The sequence below is a fragment of the Plecotus auritus genome (genome assembly GCF_963455305.1).
Source record: "Plecotus auritus genome assembly, chromosome: 5".
NCBI lineage: Eukaryota > Metazoa > Chordata > Mammalia > Chiroptera > Vespertilionidae > Plecotus > Plecotus auritus.
In genome coordinates, this window is record NC_137776.1 from 92,597,822 (window position 1) to 92,616,180 (window position 18,359).

Below are 18,359 nucleotides of genomic sequence, written 5' to 3' on the forward strand. Positions count from 1 at the left end.
GGCCGCCTCGGGAGCGGTCGCACCTGGGGGCCAGGGTCCTCTCTTCTCTGCCTCTCCCCGACAGCCCTGGCTTCAGCTCCTTTGGTGGTGGCCATTCCCCACTGCGTTGGGACCCATTAGCTGCTGGGGAGAGTGCCTGGGACCCCCAGCTGCACTGGTGCCGCCCTCAGGAACCTGGGCCCTGGAGCTCCCGGTAGCCAGGGAGCAGTCTTACGTGGAGCTGCTGGGTTCGGGGTGACTGCCGAGCTGCTGGGGGTCTTAGAGGTATTCCTGTGAAAAAGGATGGTTAGGATTCATCTTCCTTTCCTGCTACTCATTTTAAGTTATGATTACTATTCAGGAAGCATTTAGAAGTGGTGCAATGAGGCACTTTTGTTAACTTATCTGTACATACTATACCCCCGGTACCATGTGTGGGCCAGGACACAGCACCGAGCATGTGGCATGTTTGTCACGGCCCTCAGCCCCCTGGAGGGATGTCCTCTAGAGGGACAAGAACGGTGAGGCCAGAGGTCAAGCAAGCCCTGGGCCAGGAAAGGGGAGCCAGGGCGCAAACCCAGGAGCTTGTGCAGGGAGGACAGGTTCGCTCAGTGCCTAGCAGGGGTGGGCAAACTTTTTGACTCGAGGGCCACAATGGGTTCTTAAACTGGACCGGAGGGCCGGAACAAAAGCATGGATGGAGTGTTTGTGTGAACTAATATAAATTCAAAGTAAAGGAGCGGAGGGGAGAGCAAGAGAACCGGATAGAACAGCCGGATCCGGCCCGCGGGCCGTAGTTTGCCCACGGCTGGCCTACGGCCATGTTTCCTAGGCCCTGCTTTAGAGAACAGGGTGTCAGCCAGGGTGGATTCCACCCTGGGATTCCTTTCTGAAGCTGGCGCCCCTTGGGAAAAGGAATGCTGGTAACTGGCCCCTCCCCCTCTGTGGCCCAGGACCTGGGCCTGTCTGTGCTGGGGCTGCAGTGCAGCTGGAAGAGGGCGGCCCAGCCCCATGCACCAGCACCAGCACGCAGACTCTGACAGGGACATGGTCACACGGTGAAAAGCTGCCCTGGGTGGCATCTGCTCTTCCCCAGACAGTGATGCTAATGCTGTTTGACTCTGGATGCTCAGGTACGTTTCAAATTTATTTCCTATCACTTGGAGGTGGATCAATGGAAGACAAAGGCACTTCAGGTCAATCACCTGCTGCTCCTCCAAATGTCAAGGACTGACATTGGATGCCATTGTTCCAGTCAGCCCAGCCTGACTCATTTCTTGCTTCCCCAGCCCCCACCCCACTCACACCCAGCAGGGACTTACATGTGCCCTGATGACAATGGCACTGCCCAGAGGACCCGAATTTCCCCTACAGACAAAGGCTGGCATCTGGGGGTCACTGTCCCTGGGAGAGGCCTCCCTGCTGGGCTCCTCCTCTCCTCCCAGCGCCCCAGCCCAGGGTTCCCAGGCCACGCTTGTGGCTTGGGCCCAGGGGGTGCTCCGGCAGTCTGTTTGGTGGCGCAGGTGGTGGTGTGAAGTCTTGGAGTAGGAGGAGGCATTGGGGGAGGTGAGGTCTGGTGGCCTCAGATAAAGTACTCCTTTCTGCTGCTGTCCCCAGCATCCTGGAGAGATGGGTCGCCCTGCAGGGCCACGTCTGCGCTCTCGGCAAACTCCGTGCCCTTGTCCTCGTGTGTGCGGTACGTGCCCTTGTGCCGGTACATGTAGTGCAGAATGAGCAGGAGCAGGCCGACCAGGAAGACGGCCACGGCAGTGATCACTCCTGCAGAGGGCAGACACACAGATGTCTGAGAGCAGAGCAGGAGATCCCGACACAGGACAGAGCCTGGCCCGTTCCCGCCACTCTCCTCCCTGCCCCTGTGCGCTCACTCCTCCTCTGTGCCCACCTGATTGGCCCCCTCTCTCCTCCCCGCACCTGCCCCCTCTGGGCACTTTGCAGACCTGTGGGCATGGTTTGTAATTCGTGTAAAGCAACTCGGTGGGTTTGCCTGAAGTGGAGCGGTTCAGGCGATCAGAACTTTCCATTTTAAACCAGGGCTCCTGGGGCTGGGACTTAAAGTGCTGGAACCAGGAAGGTGCTGAAACCGTGGAGCTGCCCGCCCGCTGTGCACCATGGGTGTGGGGGTGGGGGTGGGGTATGGCCAAGGGGATGGACCATGCGAGCTGGGGCCTCTGGGACATTTGGGCAAAGTGTGGTTTCACTGTTCCAGGTCCTGTTCACTTGCCCTGAGCCCCTGGGAGGTGGAATCTGGGAAGTCTGCAGGGAGCAGGGGTTGGCCAAGCAAAAGCCTAAAGAGGCGGGATCTTGGGGGACACATGCGAGAGCGCAGGGTGTGGACCTCATTTGGAGTCAGGAGGGGAGAGATGAGGTTTGAGGGCTGATCAGCAGAGCCAGGTCGCAGGGGCCGTGAGGTGACAGGTGAGTGGGGCTAATGGGGCCCCAGGGGTGTGTGTCAGGCATTTGTTTTGAGGCCACAGAGCAAGCCTCTGCCTGGCCTTAGAGGCAGGTTCATTCATGCACCTTGGGGGATGTCAGAGAATATGGGGAGGTGCAAACTGTCCCCAAGTCCCACCTTGAGAAACAATGTCCTAACCGTCCTGCTGCCCGCGGGACAGCAATGCTGTGCATTATGCTGACAGCACTGACCAAGGAGCAGGAGGGTAAGGGTCAATGGGCAGGTTACTAGAACTGAGAGCAGTTTGAGGGCGGCCTTCACGTCTTCCTACCTAGGTGTCCAAGCCCCTGAGCTGTGTATGAGCGGGAGATGTGAGTGTCAGGAGGAAACAGCAGGCTGCACCTCACAAACCCAGTTCTTCCTGAAGCGGTTGGGGTCACAACTGTGCCCAGCGGGTCACATATTTTTAAGGATGGAGGGACAGAGTGTGGACCCAGGACAGGGACTAGGGGGAGATGAGGACACAGAGAAGAGTTCAGGGAGCCCTGTCCATCCAGAACTCGCCCCCCGAGTAGCTGTGCCCAGCCCCTGATCTCCGTGACTCCAGGACCCTGTGAGCACCCTGCCGCCATGCCCTCCTGCCCTGGTCTCTCCCTTGCCATCGGACACCTGTTGGACATTTTCTGATGGGCCAGGCTCTCCCAGTCTCCACGCAGAGCCCCTGGGAGAGGGAGAGCGCTGCCCCGCCTGAACCCTCAGCTGGTTCTCCTGCAGACGCCGTATCCGACCCTCCTGCCCGCTGGGAGGGCCTGGGCCACTCACCTGCCATGATGGCTATGTCCATTGTGGTCCACGCCATCCCGGGGCCGGGCTCTGTGAACAGAACAGAGGAGCCCAAGTTGAGAGAGGAAGGCCCCCCACACCAGCGGCGTCTCAGCCCAGCCCGCACCCTCTGCCCACAACGCAGCAGCTCTGTGAATGGCCGAGAGGCAGGAGACAGCATGCTGCATGGGCCTCTGGCCAGGGGCGCACAGAGCCATGCCAGGCTCTGCTTGGCCACTGACGGTGCTGGAGAGCACAGCAGGAACCATCCGAACCAGACCCAGGGAGGGCATCTCTGGGGCTGTGTGAGTGTGTGAGGGTTGTGTCTCTGACCGCAAGGGTGCCTGCACCTGCCGATGCTCAGCACACATCTGCAGGGACGCGGAGGTTGGCCCCCTGCTGCATTCAGTGGCACCGAATTTCACCACCTCAGCTGTTCTCACAATGAGGTCGAATCAGACCATCTGTGGCGTGTCTGCACGTGACAGCTCGCCTGTGCCAGTACCCTTGAGTTGCTTTCTGTCTGTAATATATCGTGCTCCTCACAGCAGTCCCCCCCAACACATGTGGTGTTATGAGCCCATGTCACAGGAAGGACACTGAGGCTCAGAAAGTGACCTGCCCATGCTCACACAGCTCGTCCAGTGGCAGCCGGGACTGGGGGCTCTCACCTCTGGGGTGCACTCCCTTTTCTCTCTCTGGAAGCCCTTCCCCGAGGGCTCCCATCAGGAGATCCCTCCCTGAGACCCCTTTATAGGTCTGCGCACCCGCCCCCCCCCTTTCCAGGGGAAGGGCCCCCTGCAGTGCTCTCCTCGCTGCTAAGTGCGCTTCTCTGAAGCTCAGTGTCTGGCCAGAGGGCTAGGAACCTGCGTGTGTCTCCAGCTGCTACACAGAGGTCTCCTCCCTCTTCCGGGTCATGAGCGAGAGGAAGAATTCGTTAGAGCATGGAAATATCAGTGCTAACGTGGAAATCCCATCACAGCAATGACATACATCAAAACGGAGAAGGCTACGTCATAACAGTCATTTCCACTCAGATCATCATTTTAATTCGAGTGCAATGAGGTCATTTGTTTGCTGGGGTTCTTTGATTATTGATTCAATTTCATTAGCAGCTATGGGTCTGCTCCATTTTGTTTCTTCCTGATTCAGTTTTGGAAGCATGTATATTCTAAAAATGTATCCTTTTTTCCAAGTTGTCCAATTTGTTGACATATAATTGTTCGCAGTATTTTCTTATAATCCTTTGTAATTATAATCCCTTATAATCTCTTTCATTTCTTATTTTGTTTATTTGGGTCCTCTCTCTTCATTTCTTGAGTTTTATTGAGGTTTCGTCAATGTGATCCCGGGTGAGCTGGGTAAGCAAGCAGCAGAGGCATTTGGCTTGAATCATGTGGGAGACTTTTCTTGGCTCTGTTTAGGGACCGAGTACTCAAACAGATGAACCGGAACACTAGCCCTCAGCAGACCAGCCGGCTGCGGGCTGGAGGGATCACCAAGTGAGCCTCCAACATGAGCTCCTGCAAGGTTGTGTCCACCAAGAGGCATGGTGGCAGGGGAGCCGCTCTTCCTGCCTGTGCCCCTGCGGCTGCGCAGAGCTGAATTTGCTCCGGCTGCGTAATGTCACTGAGCCCCGGGTGGGGACACTTTAGCATGACCAGAACTGCCACAGGTCAGGACTGGCACAGGGAGGAAGCTCGGCCCGTCTGGGAAGGTGGGGATGGTACGAGACAGTGGTTCCTAAAGTGTGGTGCCCGGAACAATAGCGTTTCCTGGGAGCCCACAGACAGGTAAACTTTTGGGCTCCACCCCGCTCTACTCTATCAGAAGTGCTGGGCTGGGCCGCCCTCCGTGGGAACAGGCCTTCAGGTGCTTCTGACATGCGCAGGGCTGAGACGTGCTGGTAAAGAGAAGGCTTCCTGGGGGTGCTATCAGATTGGCCCTGGAAGGACAAATGGGAGTTTGCTGCACAGACAAGAGCATAAACAGGCCAGGCAGAGAGCTCAGCACTCACACCAGTGCTCACCTTTACCTGCTTCTCAACATTCTCCCCAATGCCTCCCACTGTCCGTGACACGAAGGCTCCAGAGCCTGGGTTTGGATCTCTCGCCTCTGAGATCGCGGTGGGGTGTGTGTGTGGGGGGGGCGGGTAAGCACCCTTACTCAGCTGAGCAACCCTTGAAAGCCCGGAGTGAAAGTCCACCCCCTGCTGGGTGGAAGGTAAGTGTGTGCTTGGGATTAGAGTGGTACTGAGCTCAGGAACTCGGGCGGGTTCTAGGGGCAGCCGTGAGAGGTGCGTTTACAGTGGAGCAGGGTGTCATCTACGGCCAAGAGTGGGTCAGGGATCAGACTGAGACACTGTCCAGCCCTGAGATTGGACAGGCATGAGAGGCCTCACCTTGACCTTCTGCAGAGATCCACAGAGCCCTACATCTCTCCTTGCTGCCCCCCTCCCGCCCCCCAGAGTGGAGCTCCACCAATCCCAACACCACAGGAGCCTCGCCACAACCCCACGCCCAGCGTCGCGCAGGTGCCCACCTGGATGGCAGTTGTTGACTGCTTCTTGAAAGCTTAGTCCTTTCTGAAGAACTGAGGGTAAGATTGCGCCACATCACCGTGGTGGCAGCTTGGGTTCAAATCCTGGCTCAACCAATGTAATAGTGTTTACTATTGACTGCCTTTAGTTTCTGTGTATGTAAAACAGGGCTAATGGCACCCTGCTTGTCCCAGGGACAAGAAATGAGCAATGCTTTGTATCTAATGTGGACATGAGAACCACATGGTACATGCCCAGAACAGGGGGTGCTCAGTTGTGGGCACTGTGGCTCTGTGTCTTATGAATGCTCCTGGTTGCATCGCAAAGCCGACACCTAAGCAGCCAGCTGACAGGTCTGTGAGTCCACACAGGGAATGGACACTGTCAGGTTCCCAGCACTGCCTGCTGACCGTGAGACAGCACCCAGTGCCTGGGGCCCCTGGGTCCCCACGTGGCTGCAGGGACCAGGGCAGGTCCCAAGGAATGGGCAGCGAGCCTTTGACCTCAGGGGTATGGTCTCCCTGGCAGGTGCGACTGTGACATATGAGCTTTATTTAGGGCAGTGCTCTAAACCCACTCCTGGGTCATAGACAGAGAGAGAGAGAAAGAGAGAGAGAAAGAGAGAGAGAGAGAATATGAATGGGAAGGGAGAGGGACTCACAGAGAGAAAACATCTTAGAAAGCATGAGGACCCTCCCCTGTGGTCAGGGGACTGTTAGGTAGAGCTTTGATCTTACTTGCACACACACCTAGGGACCCAAGTCACAGTGTAAAGGGTGTTTCCCAGGGTCATGCTCACCATCGTGTTCGGGACATTAACACCATAAGAGGAAATAAATCAAATCCTTAGCCCTACAGTGTTTTGTTAAAAGAAAACTCAACTAAGATCAAACAACGAGCAGGCAGGTGGAGAACAAAGCAGAGGAAAGCTGATGTGGGTGACACAGCAAAGTGGCTGAGTTGTGCCACACTCTGGCTTCTGAACTCCTGAGGTGGACACCCAACACAGCCTCGCCACAGGGCCAGGGCTGGGCCACATGGCCAAGTGCAGGGACCACCGAAGCTTCCCGCAAGCTGGTGGATGAGAGGGAAAGGGAAGGGCTGACCTGCTCTTACATGCACACCTCCCACAGGGCTCAGGGGAAAGTGGAGGCAGGCCGTCAGTCAGGCCGTCAGTGGAGGCCTCGGGAAATCCCAGGTGTGGGAAGAACATACCTAAACTATGGCAGTGATGGGACGGGTCCTGGAGGAAGAGGAGGAAGACAAGGAGCAGGATGAGGAGAAAGAGGAGGAGAAGGAGAAGGAAGAGGAGGAGGAGGAGCAGGAGGAGGAGAAGGAGGAGGAAGAGGAAGAAGAGGAGCAGGAGGAGGAGGAGGACGACGACGACAACGACGACTGTGTTGGTTCTCTGTGCATTTCCTGGAGAAGGCCCTGGGTGCGGCTGCCTTATAAGCTCCTCATTTAATCCTACAGCAAGCCAGCAGAGGAGGGGTAGTCCTTTCTTTAAGCTACAGATAATGAAATGCTTGCCCAAAGAGCTCAAGCAACTTGTGGAAATCTCACCGCCACAAAAGGGCCGAGCCTGCGGTTCAGCTCCGGTTCCCTAGCACAGTAGCACCGCAGCGGGGCTGGGCATGCTCTCCCTGTGCAGCCTGCAGTTTGGCTGCAGCCCCATCCCTGCTGGTGCTCCAGTCCACAGGGCGGCCAGCCGCCCGTCCTCTGGTCAGAGGCAAGCAGTCCCTGGGCGGTGGCAGGCACACAGGGCTGCCCTCCATGCAGGTGACAAACCGCTCCAGCGGGCAGCCTGGGCGCAGTGGACAGGATGCACTTCGTCCTGAGCCAGGGTGAAGGCTCCGGCAAGTGAGCGCCTGGGGGTTGAGAGTGAGGAAGGCCTCAGGAAGGAGGTCTGGGTGTTCTGGGGAGAAGATGACTATTAGCCTTGAAATCATGAAGGGAAACACAGGGTTGTCGTAGAATTCTTGAGGAGTGCCCGCCATGATGTGGTGTCCAGGAGGGCTGTCCGTGAGGCTCTGGGAGGAAGGGTGCCTGCAGCTGGCGATGCCTGGGGGGTCTGTGTGTTTCGGGAGGAGCACAGCTATGGGGGGCCGGGCCAGGGAAAATCCTCCTGGGCTCTCACTGAGTTTCTCGTTCCTGCTCTTGATTCTGGCCTTGAAGTTCTTATGAAGTGAAATAGAAATCACTTGACATTTGAAGTTTATTAACTGGCTTTTCTTCTTGGTAGAAAAAAGGTCAAATACATTTTCTTTTCTTGCATGGTTTGTTGTTATCATGCCCTGAAAAGAGGTAGCATTCAAGCTGCAACTGGGAAAATCGGCCTCAGGGTATAATGGTCCTAAAGAAAGAAGCAAATGGCTATTGTCCAGCCGGCCACCTCTCCGGCAAGCCAGTGGGAGTGGAGCGAGCAGGGTGCACGTGCCCGTCCCAGGCTCTGGGACATGGAGAGGACAGTCCATTCTCTAGAAGGGACACAGCGTATTTATGTGAACGGCTGAACTGCCAGCACTCTCCTCCCTGTGTGATAAGGTGCCCAAAGGAACGGACAGAGCTACCTGGGTGTTGTGGGGGTCTCAACCATCAGCCTGGGATCCAGGAGGCCCGGGCTCTGCGACAGTGAGGAGGCTCCTCATTTTGTGCGTTCTGTCTTCGGCAGCTTTTTCCAGCACCTTCTCCGCCCCAGCAATGTGTGCCCAAGGTCAGGCAATGGCCCTGCCTTTGGGAGCTTATTGTGAGGCAGAGACCCAGATATCCATGGGGAAGCTCAGAGGGGAGTTCTCCAATGTTCTCAGAATAGGAAGGAGGTCCCCAGGCTGGCCTGCTGAGAGCTGGGGTCAGCAATGCCAACAGGAGAACCGGGAACCATGTTAAGAGAAGGACACGGAGGAGTCCACAGGGGAGTGGTCGGCAGGGCTTCTGGGCCTCACTGCCATGTGCCTGGTCATCTCTGCAGGGGCTGGGCTCCAGGCCGGGCTGGCTGTGAGCTGGGGAGCTTAACCTATCTGCATCCTCCCACACGGCCACCCACCCCTCTCTTCTGTAAAAGCGTGTGTCCACTTACCTGGTTTGCTGACTAAATTCACAGGGCCAGGAGAATTTGACCGCCTTGGGCAGAGTGTGCCTTCCAGTCTCAAGGTCAAATGCTTGCCCTCATCATCCCTATGTGTCACTTTGTAACCCACCTTCCCGTTCCCGGGACTGCCAGAGTGCTGTGCAACGTGATGCTGCTCTGACACCATGCAGTGCCCTCCCCCAGCCGTGCCCCATCTTCCCTGCTGTGCCGTGCCTGCAGCTACTGTGTGAACAGGACCGGTGTCTGGCAGGGACCAAAGCCTGGCAGGCTACCACCCACCCATGTCAAAAGGCCGAAGCCCGCAAGGCCAGGTGGCCAGGAGATGTGCCTCTCTGCTCCGGGGCAGAGAGCATTCTGGCGTGGGCAGTGGGGGAGGGCAGGCACTCGGCACTGAGGAGTGGACTGTGGGCAGTGCCAGCGAGGGAACCTTTTCCCTGCGCGCACCTGGGGCCCTGCTCAGGAGGTTTTCACATCTAGGCACTAGTTCTGGGGGTAAGGGTTGTGGGGAGGGGAACTGGAAAGAAAGGTGAGGATGTATGTGTCACAGCCCGAGTGTCGGGGTCCAGGTTTCTGCACCTGCATCTCCCTGCTTTTGTCCTGAACGTTTTTTTTTGTTTTTTTGTTTTTTTTGTGTGTGTGTGTGTTTTAAACACAAGGACCAGACTGCCTCACTTGAGTCACAGGGTCTACTAGGAAGTAAAGGAAGAAATGCTTCGTCTCCATTCTTGTTCAGAGTATAAAACAGCAGGGCCAGGGCGGCATTTGAAGCTTGTGCTGAACTACGGCTAAGGAAGAACAGATGAACGGATTTTGCCTTCACTGAGCACAAGACGCAAGGCCTAAGGAGCAAGAATTAAATGCCCCTGAGCGGTCTCCTCAGGTGGCACGAGCTTCACCTTCCCCAGTTCGAGGCAGATTACGCCTCTTGTGTCAGGGGAACTTCTCGGGCAAGTTACCTCCACTCTGGAGCCCCCTCTCCTCCTGTGCAAACAGAGAAAGAAGCCTCCAGCCTCGCAGGGTCCCTGCCGGCTAGCTGTGAAGGCGCTGTGCTCCAACCTGGGTGGCATCAGACTGGCCTGGGGACGTGCCACCGCAGGTCCCTGGACTGCCCCTGGCGCCCAGATTCTGGTCAGCAGGTCGGACACATTCCCGGAGGATGCTGCTGGTGCAGGAGCCCCTCAGAGACCACTGAGCTGGGGACTGTGAGAGTGGCCATGGACCTTCCGCCTCGGTTCAACTGCTGTTACCCAGTATCCTTTGCAAGAACTGGGGTCCTGGTACCCTCAGCAGTGCCACTAAGAAGTGACAGTCACAGCTGCCCCACCACAACCCTGAGCTCAGCATGCTTCCCCCAGGAGCCAGCTGACGTAGTTGGAGAGCATTTGTCACCTCTGCAGATTCCCCTGCCTTGCCCCAGGGTGAGCTGGGCAATGGGACGAGGGCCCTGTGCCAGGGTCTGACAGGTGCACACAGCCTCTGACCTGTGACGAATCTGGGACTGCAGTTGTCACTGCACTATCATCTAAAACAGTGGTTGCCAACCTTTCGGACCTCATGGACCACCAGTGTTCTGTGGACCACTGGTTGGCGACTGCTGCTCTGAAAGACCCTAACGTTTTCTGCCCTGGCCGCGTGGCTCACTTAGCTAGAGCATTGTCCTGTGCACCGAAAGTTTGCAGGTTTGATCCCCAGTCTGGGCATGTATGGGAGGCAACCAAGTGATGTTTCTCTCTCACATCAATGATTCTCTCAGACTCTCTCCCTTCCACTCTCTCTAAAAAGCAAACCCTATCTAATAAAGAGGGGATATGCTAATTGACCCTCACGCCGTCGCAAAGATGGCGGCACCCACAGCCAATAAGGAGAGAATATGCTAATCGATTGCTCCACCCTCAAAGATGGCGGCATTCACAGCCAATAAGGAGAGAATATGCTAATTGACTGCCACACCCTCAAAGATGGTGGCGCCCACAGCCACAAGATGGCGGCGCCCAGTCCCCTCAGCCCTGCCGGGCAGGCCCGGCCTTGCCACATGCCTGCCTCCAGAGTCCCCCAGTCCTCTCAGCCCCCCAGCCACCCAAGGCTGGCCCGAGGCACAGGCAAGCCTCGGATGGTGGCTTCCCAGCCTCCCAGGGCCAGCCCGAGGTGCTGGCAAGCTTCGGATGGTGGCTGCCCAGCCACCCAGGGCCAGCTTGAGGCACAGATAACCAGGGCCACCCTAGGCTTGTGCTGCTGGCAGTGGCAGCAGCAGAGGTGTGATGGGGCGTCGCCTTACCCTGATCACCAGGTCACCTCCCGCTCCTGAGGGCTCCCAGACTGTGAAAGGGGGCAGGCTGGGCTGAGGGAACCCCCTCCAGTGCATGAATTTTCATGCACCGGGCCTCTAGTAAAACCATATCCTTGGGTGAGGATTAAAAGACCCTAATATTTCCAAGACGTAAACTATGTCACAAGCTATGCTTGCTTACAAGATTCCCCACCACAAAGACCAAGGTGCTGAGTGGCCAAGATGGCAATGGGCATCATGTGCAAAAAGAATGAGATGCAAAAGAGCCAAGTGCAACAGAAGAATGCCTAAAGGAATTTAATCTCTCCAGCCACAGTCTGTAAATACAGAGGCTCCTCCCGGTGGAGAAGGTGCCACGAGAGCCTGAGCTCACCCTTCTCCACTCCTTGATCAAAGAATGAAGTTTCTGCTCCGCTTTATCGAACTGTCTTCCTTTATTGGGGCAAGTGGCACTGAGCCGGAAGACCTGGATTTGGGTCCCTGAGCCTGGCTCTTTGGGATGTGCAGTGGGTTCTGAGGAGCTCTGGATGCCTGCCTGCACCGAGTTCAGTAACACTGGGAGGGAGGACACACTGCTGCTTTATCTAAGTGTACCTGGGCTCTGAGGCGCAGCAGGGAGGTGCTTCTGCAAAGGAAGGTGTCTGGGGCACCAGGTGGCAGAGGAAATGGATGTTTGGAGATATTTTGAGGATCCAGAGTGGGGCTGTGTATCCCAAACAGTGTCTGCTTGGTTCCCAGCTCCCAGCTCCCCAGAAGGGGCTGGAGTACAGAAGGCCAGAGACACGCCTATTCCCCCCCGAACCCAAACCCCATGCAGATGAGGGGATAGTGAGGGCAACCTGCCAGACTCAGGGCTGGGTGCCTGCCTGCTCACCTGTGCATATGTGGGTGCTGTTGTAGGCCAGGGATGGAGTGTCCAGGAGAAGGATCAAGGGGCAGAGCGACTGAGCTCTGCAGCACCCTGGACTGTCCTGGGGAATGCTCGGCCTGCAGACCTGAGGTTTGTGGCATGACCACTGGGTAGGCTCCCTGGGAGTATGTGTGGGTGCCTAGCACGGTGCCCACGAAGGCTGGCTATCTGAATATTACTTATTATCACTGTTGATATGGCCTCTGTCAAAATGGGATTCTCAAAAATGGGGATCCTTACACTATTTGCCAAATGCGTCACCCTGAGAACCAAAAGCTCTATTTCTATTAATTGATCCTAGAGAAATAATCTGAAATGGGAAGACAAGTTCATGCTCAGGAAAGTATATTGCAAGATGGTTTGAAGTAGAAAATAAAAGGAAGAGAAGAATCTAAACGGTCCTCGTTAGGGAACTGGCTATGTGAATTACAATACACCTATACGATAGAGTATTATGCAGTTATTGAAGAGATGCATGGGAGTCAGTGACAGGAGAAAGTACTTACAGTATAATTTGAGGGAAAGAAACAGGACCTTGTAAATATAAATTATGTCAATTATTTAAAAAAGCCTTAGAAAAAGGAATGAAAGGAGTACATTAAGATGTTGAGGTGGTTGCTTTTGCATAGTGGATGGGGTTATGGTGGCATTGTTTTCTTCTAGGGTACAGCTTTATGTACATTGAAAACCATCTACAATAAATGTGTGTCACTTTAAAGGACAAGGAGTGGGAGTGGGTCTTTGGAACTGGCTCTCAGAACTGACCTCAGACTAGAAGTCCATGCAGGTCCTCCCTGCTGCACCTGTTGGTCCAACCCCATGTCCCATTGGGTGTCTTGTGACCCTCCACAAACCAGACCCTGATTCTAGCTCTTTCCAACCATGCTGAGCCATCATGGGCAGTGGGACTGTGGCTACCTCCTCTCAATGACCTCAGTCTTGTGTTCCCACACCTGTGGCCTGGCCTGGTAAAGAGGTGCTTCAAGTAGACGTTTTCAATTCCAACCACAACGCGCACACGGGGACAGAGCAGGTGAACTCAACGCCCGAGCTCCTCGCCTGCTTCTCCCGGCTCGCCTGTGGTTGAGGAGGCTGAGCGGTGGTCTTACTGCAGTAGTCCTCACCCAGATTCTCATTTCTGTGGGTGGAGCAGAGGGAGGCTCTGGCCTCTCAGGGGCAGGTCCCCAGTGCATATTAGAAATCCCAGGGCTGTTGGCCACAGGTTGGCTTCTCTGCAGCTCGTTGAGGTCACCATGGCCTCTCTCTCTGCTGGCTTCTCCAGACCCAGGGATTGAGTATCTTCTACAGACACTTCCCAGACTGTTGAGACGTTCTGGCTAGAATTCTGAGGGGAAGCCTCAGTTGTTTTGGTTACATTCTCAGGGAAAAGAACCTTATAATGAAAATATACCGACTCAGTTTTTCTCCTCTTGGCCTCTTCCTTTTTTTTTTTTTTTAAAAAATCCCTGTGACCATCTTTAATCTCTTCATCCTCATTCAGGGAGGGGTTCAGACTCAGTCATTCCAAGATGTGCCTTTTTGATATGCAGATTATTACTGAGCCAAAGGCAACCCAGGCCCTGCAGGCTCATGAGAAACTTCTGCCCCTCATAACTAGGAGATCTTAAATTAGGGGCCTTGCCCATAATAAGAGATTGACAGAGATAATCTATTTTGACCTGTCTATAGGGCAGGGCAAACTCCTAATTACTGAGTATCTGCTAAATAATTGCAACGACTTCCTCCTCTCTGAAACTCCAATGTGCCTTACCTCAACCTTAGCTCAGAGTGCCATATACATCTAACTTTCTCTCTCTGTCTCTGAACCCCCCATGTAGGCGGGGCTCCCATATGTACATATGTAGTTAAAGTTGGTTGTTTTATTTTGTTAATTTGTCTCAGGTAGATTTAATTTTTAGAAGGTCCAAAGGGACCTTGAGTGTAGAGAAACATTACTTCCTTCCCTATCTGTGATTTGTCCTACCGTTTGGAGTCTGTGTCCATGTCCACGTTTATAGAGAGTGGTTGGGTTTGGCCTCCTGTAGCAGTGATGTCCAGGTTTGCCTTGCAGAGAGCGCACTCAGCTGAGGGGGTGTCAGAGAGATCAGGTTGGAAAGTCCTTTTACTCCCTGGAAGCCAACCAGTGCAACTTCAGGGTAGTTGGGTTTGCACCTTAAGGTCATAGAACATCTCATCTTTCAAAATGCCTGGGAAAGAGGGGTTGGAGGAGTTTAAAACATCTATTCCTAACACTGTAGTGAGCATGTGTTTATCAGTGGCTGGGATCATAGCAACTTTGGTTGGAAATGACCTTGAACACCCATCCTAGCCATCCTTGCCTGGTTCTTTCATTGCTCTACAGCCTTCCTGACCACAGCCCTGCACCATGCCCACAGCTTCCCAGGGATTATCAAACCAGCCTCCAATTCTAGCTCTTTCCAACCACGCTGGGTGGCTCTGTATCCCCAGGACCCAGCCTTCCATCAGGCCCTTGTCCTAGTTACATTATCTGTCTACTGGAGCTCCAGGCACTGGCCTGGGGCTGCCACCACTACTTTTCATGTTGGTTTTTTTTGGGGGGGCGGGGGAGTGGGGGGGCAGAAATAAGATACAAATGGACAATAGCAAAATTTTGTTAGTAAGTTAATTTTACACATCCCCTTACCAAGTTAAGGGCATGAATATAAGAAGTAATTATAGGTCCACAATTTCATTTCCGTCCTAGTCTCCTGCAGTCATGCCTGCAGAGGGGCAGTGCCCAGATGAGCAGGTGCAGAGAGGAGGGTTCTGGTAGAGGAGCAGCCTAGGAAGAGGAAGAGGAAGAGGCCCTGCAAGGGGGACACAGCTCCTCTCTACATCTCCTCGCTGTCAGAACACTCGCTGTGTGTCTGTCCTCAGCAGGGACTGCATGGAGGGTGGATCTGTCACCTTTCAGTCCCTTCCAGAAAGAGAAAAGTGTAGCTGCAATAAAAGCTTTGGTCTCAGTCCATTTGCTAGCTCCTAAGTGACACAAGTGAGTCACAGAGGCCAACGCTGCAGAGCTGCACTCAGAGGGGAAGTCTAAAGTCGTCAAACCCACGGAAGCAGAGAGGGTGGTGGTGGGCAGGGGCCGGAGGTGTGGGGACAGGATGCTGGTGGAGGGGCACAGAGCTTGGGAAGCCCGGTGAAGCTCTACAGACCACTCCACATGCTGCCCATAGTCAAACATGGCGGACTGTGTAGTGAAACAGGTAGGAGGGTGGATCTCACCATAAGTGTTCGTACCACAATGAAATAAAACCAAAGAACCAAAGCGCCCCTTGTGCTCAGCCTGTCCAGAAGCGGGAGGGGGCTGGCTGGCTCTCCTCTCCTCGTTCCTGCCTCCTCGCCAGCTCTGAGCGCAGGCCCCCCCCCTGAGCTGCAGTGCGAAGGGGAAGCCAGGGGAGAGGAACCTCCTTTCCACTTAACTGGTGACTCAGTTGCTCACTGTGGTGGGAATGCCGCTGTGCAAGCTCTTTCTGAGGGCCCAAGGGCAGCCTCGGGGAAGGACTGGCCCAGGAATACCCACCCGCACCATCCCCGACCAGGTGTCCTCCAGCTGCTGGTCCCTGCCCAGCCTGGACGGGCCGTCGAGGGGGCTGCTTGGAAGATGGCTCACGCCAGCCCCTCTGGGCCTGGGCCTGCACGGCCGGACTGTGTAGGGTGTGCATCAGCCTCCTGAGAGTCTCCTCGCATGTCCTGAGACCCTTCGCCACCTTCTCCCAGGAACTCACGCACAGCAGGGCTCTCCTCGGGGGTGACAGGAGCGAGTGCACTCTGTGAGGGGATCCTGGCTCCACGGCACCAGCCCTGCCTGCCCAGGGCTCTCCCGGGCCCTCTCGCTTGGCCTGAGGTGGAACCAGGGCCAGAGCGGCTGGAGAGGCAGGAACGATGCAGCACTTCTTCTCCCACAGTTGAGCTGAGGGACACCCGTGTGGCCGCTGTCTAGGACAGCTTTCGGGGAGTGGCCTCCCTGGCCAGTGTGGACTCCACTGAGGATGTGCCTAGTGTCTGTTTTGAATGTGACAGTACTTATTGCTCATTTTCTTCAACTTTGAGTTTTTCACTGACTTCCTACATCAGAGGAGACCCATTCACTCCCCAGCTTGTTCACACACACACATGCACACATGTGCACACACGTCCATCCATCCATGAACACCATGGCCTTCCATGTCCTGCAGCCTTGGCCACCCCTGCCCGGGCTGAGGCAGGTGCTTCTCTAAGGCACAGCCCTGGCATGCCTGGTAGGACTGAGCGCCTCAGGTCCTTGACTATGGTGCCCCAGTACATGCAAGGGCAGGCGTGATGGGAGGATACTTCTGCAAGGAGCAGCTGCGCCTCACGGGGAGATGTGGAGGCCCAGAAAGTGCGCAGGGCCCAGAGGTGGGCTGTAGTGCTCTCCCCACACAGGGTGGGAGGAGCCAATCTCTCCAGCCTAGAACAGGTCAGGGTTGTTATGCCTCTCCCTGGGGTGACCCTGGGCATCTGGCCCCCTGAAGCTTACCCAGAGAGAACGTCACCTGCCCCAGACGACCACAGAGCAGGCCCTCCAGCCGCTGGGCCGTCGGGGTGGCCTTTGCTGCACTCCCACTCACAATACCCTGAGGTCTGGGCCGCTCTCTGGCCTCCACTTCCCCTTATTGCCTGAGGCTCTTTCTTCCCACTGAACCCCCCTTTCCTTGTGTGGATAATGATGGAATTGCTACCATTTGGGGGCTCACTTTGTAATTACATGTATTATTCCAATTTCTCAGGAGGATCGTTGAGGAGGATGTTGTAATTGCCTGTCACTTTACCGTTGAGGAAGCTAAGGCCCAGATAGGTCGGGTAACTTGCCTGAGGTCACACACAGGTTGTGGGTGGGACTGGAATCGGGTCTGTCTGATTCCAAAGCTCATTCTAGAATCATCCCTTCAACAAAAGTTCACCAGAGACCGCTTGTGTCCCGTGTTTTAGAGCCTGAAGATCTAACAGTGGAAGTGCGAGGCCTTGCCCTCAGGGGCTTCCATCTTTAATTTACTTTGTTCAGTTCCTGCGGATGTAAAATAAAATGTGGGATACAGTCAATTTGCAATAACTATTTGGGGGCTTCCATTTCTGGAGGAGGGGCAAGTGGCAGGGCGTTAAAATAAGGGCCTATGCGGTAGGGCAGGTGCTGACCCAGCCTGTGGCGACGTTAAGAGAAGGGCTGGTGGCTGGAGCGCGCCCATGCACCACAGGGCTGGGCTCCATTCCCGGTCAGGCACACACCTGCCTGTGGATTCGTCCCCTGGTTGGGGTGCTTACGAGAGGCAACCAGTAGATGTTCCTCCCTCATGTCGTCGGTATTTTTCTCTCCCACTCCCTCCCTCCCTCTCTAAGTATAAGTAAGAACATACCTTCAGGTGAAGATTAAAAAAAAGAGGGAGAAGGAGACAGGGGGCTTGATCTTCAGAGGGCCAGGGGGGCCTCTTGGAGGAGGCAGCTTCCGGGCTGTGCTGCAGACTGAACATTTGTGTCCTCCCCAAGTTCACTGGCGAAAATCTAATCCCCAGTGGGATGGAGTTGGTTGGCCCTTGGCAGGTGGTTAGGCCAGGAGGGTGGAGTCCTCATGAGCAGAATGTGGCCTAGAAGTGACTCTGGAGCCCCCCAGTCCTTTCACCCGCAAGAACCTGTGAGATGACCTGCCGTGCACCAGCAAGAGGCCCCTCCCCAGACACCGAGGCTGCTGGACTCTGATCTGGATTTCCCAGCCTCTAAAATTGTGAGAAATAAATGTCTGTCCCTTAAGCCGCCCAGACCACAGTGTTTTGTCACCGCAGCCGAAAGGAGTAATGCAGGCTGAGCTAAGGGAGAGAATGAGCCCCGGACCTGCGGAAGAGGAGCCTTCTGGGGAGGCGTCAGCCACGGGGAGGCGGGGTGGGCGGGCTTGTGTTCCAGGAGAGCCAGGTCCCTGTGGCCGAGACAGCAGTGAGGGGCAACATGCTTGGAGGGGCTTGAGAGCACAGCGGGCGGGAGGAGTGGCGTGGGCACGGCGGGGTCAGCTCTTCATGCTCCGCGGGGATGGAGGCCGGGGGTCCAGCTGCAGCAGCTTGAGCTGTGTGCCTGAGGCGCATCCTGCCGGCTGCTGCACAGAAGACAGTGGGGGTGCGGATGGGAGAGACTATGGCGTGGTCCAGGCCAGGGGCTGGACGGGGGCTGTGGTGGTGCCGGTGATGAGGAGTGGCAAGGTGTTGGTGGATCTGGAAAGTGGGCCAGTAGGAGTTGCTGGTGGATTAGACGTGAAGTGTGCAAAGAGAGCCTCAAGGTTTTGTCCTGAGA

At 55.5% G+C, this 18,359-nt stretch overlaps 1 protein-coding gene across 1 annotated transcript in view; it reads right to left on the reverse strand.

Annotated features, from left to right (window-relative positions):
- Positions 1-1,096: 1,096 nt before the first annotated feature.
- GYPC (glycophorin C (Gerbich blood group)) overlaps positions 1,097-18,359 on the reverse strand; it is a 41,013-nt gene continuing 23,750 nt past the window's right edge. Inside the window, exons 2-3 of the mRNA XM_080667930.1 lie at positions 3,215-3,265; positions 1,097-1,758 (exon numbers count right to left, since the gene is read on the reverse strand). Coding sequence (XP_080524056.1) covers positions 1,562-1,758; positions 3,215-3,265 — 248 coding nt within the window. The 3' untranslated portion in view covers positions 1,097-1,561. The remainder of the gene's footprint in view (positions 1,759-3,214; positions 3,266-18,359) is intronic.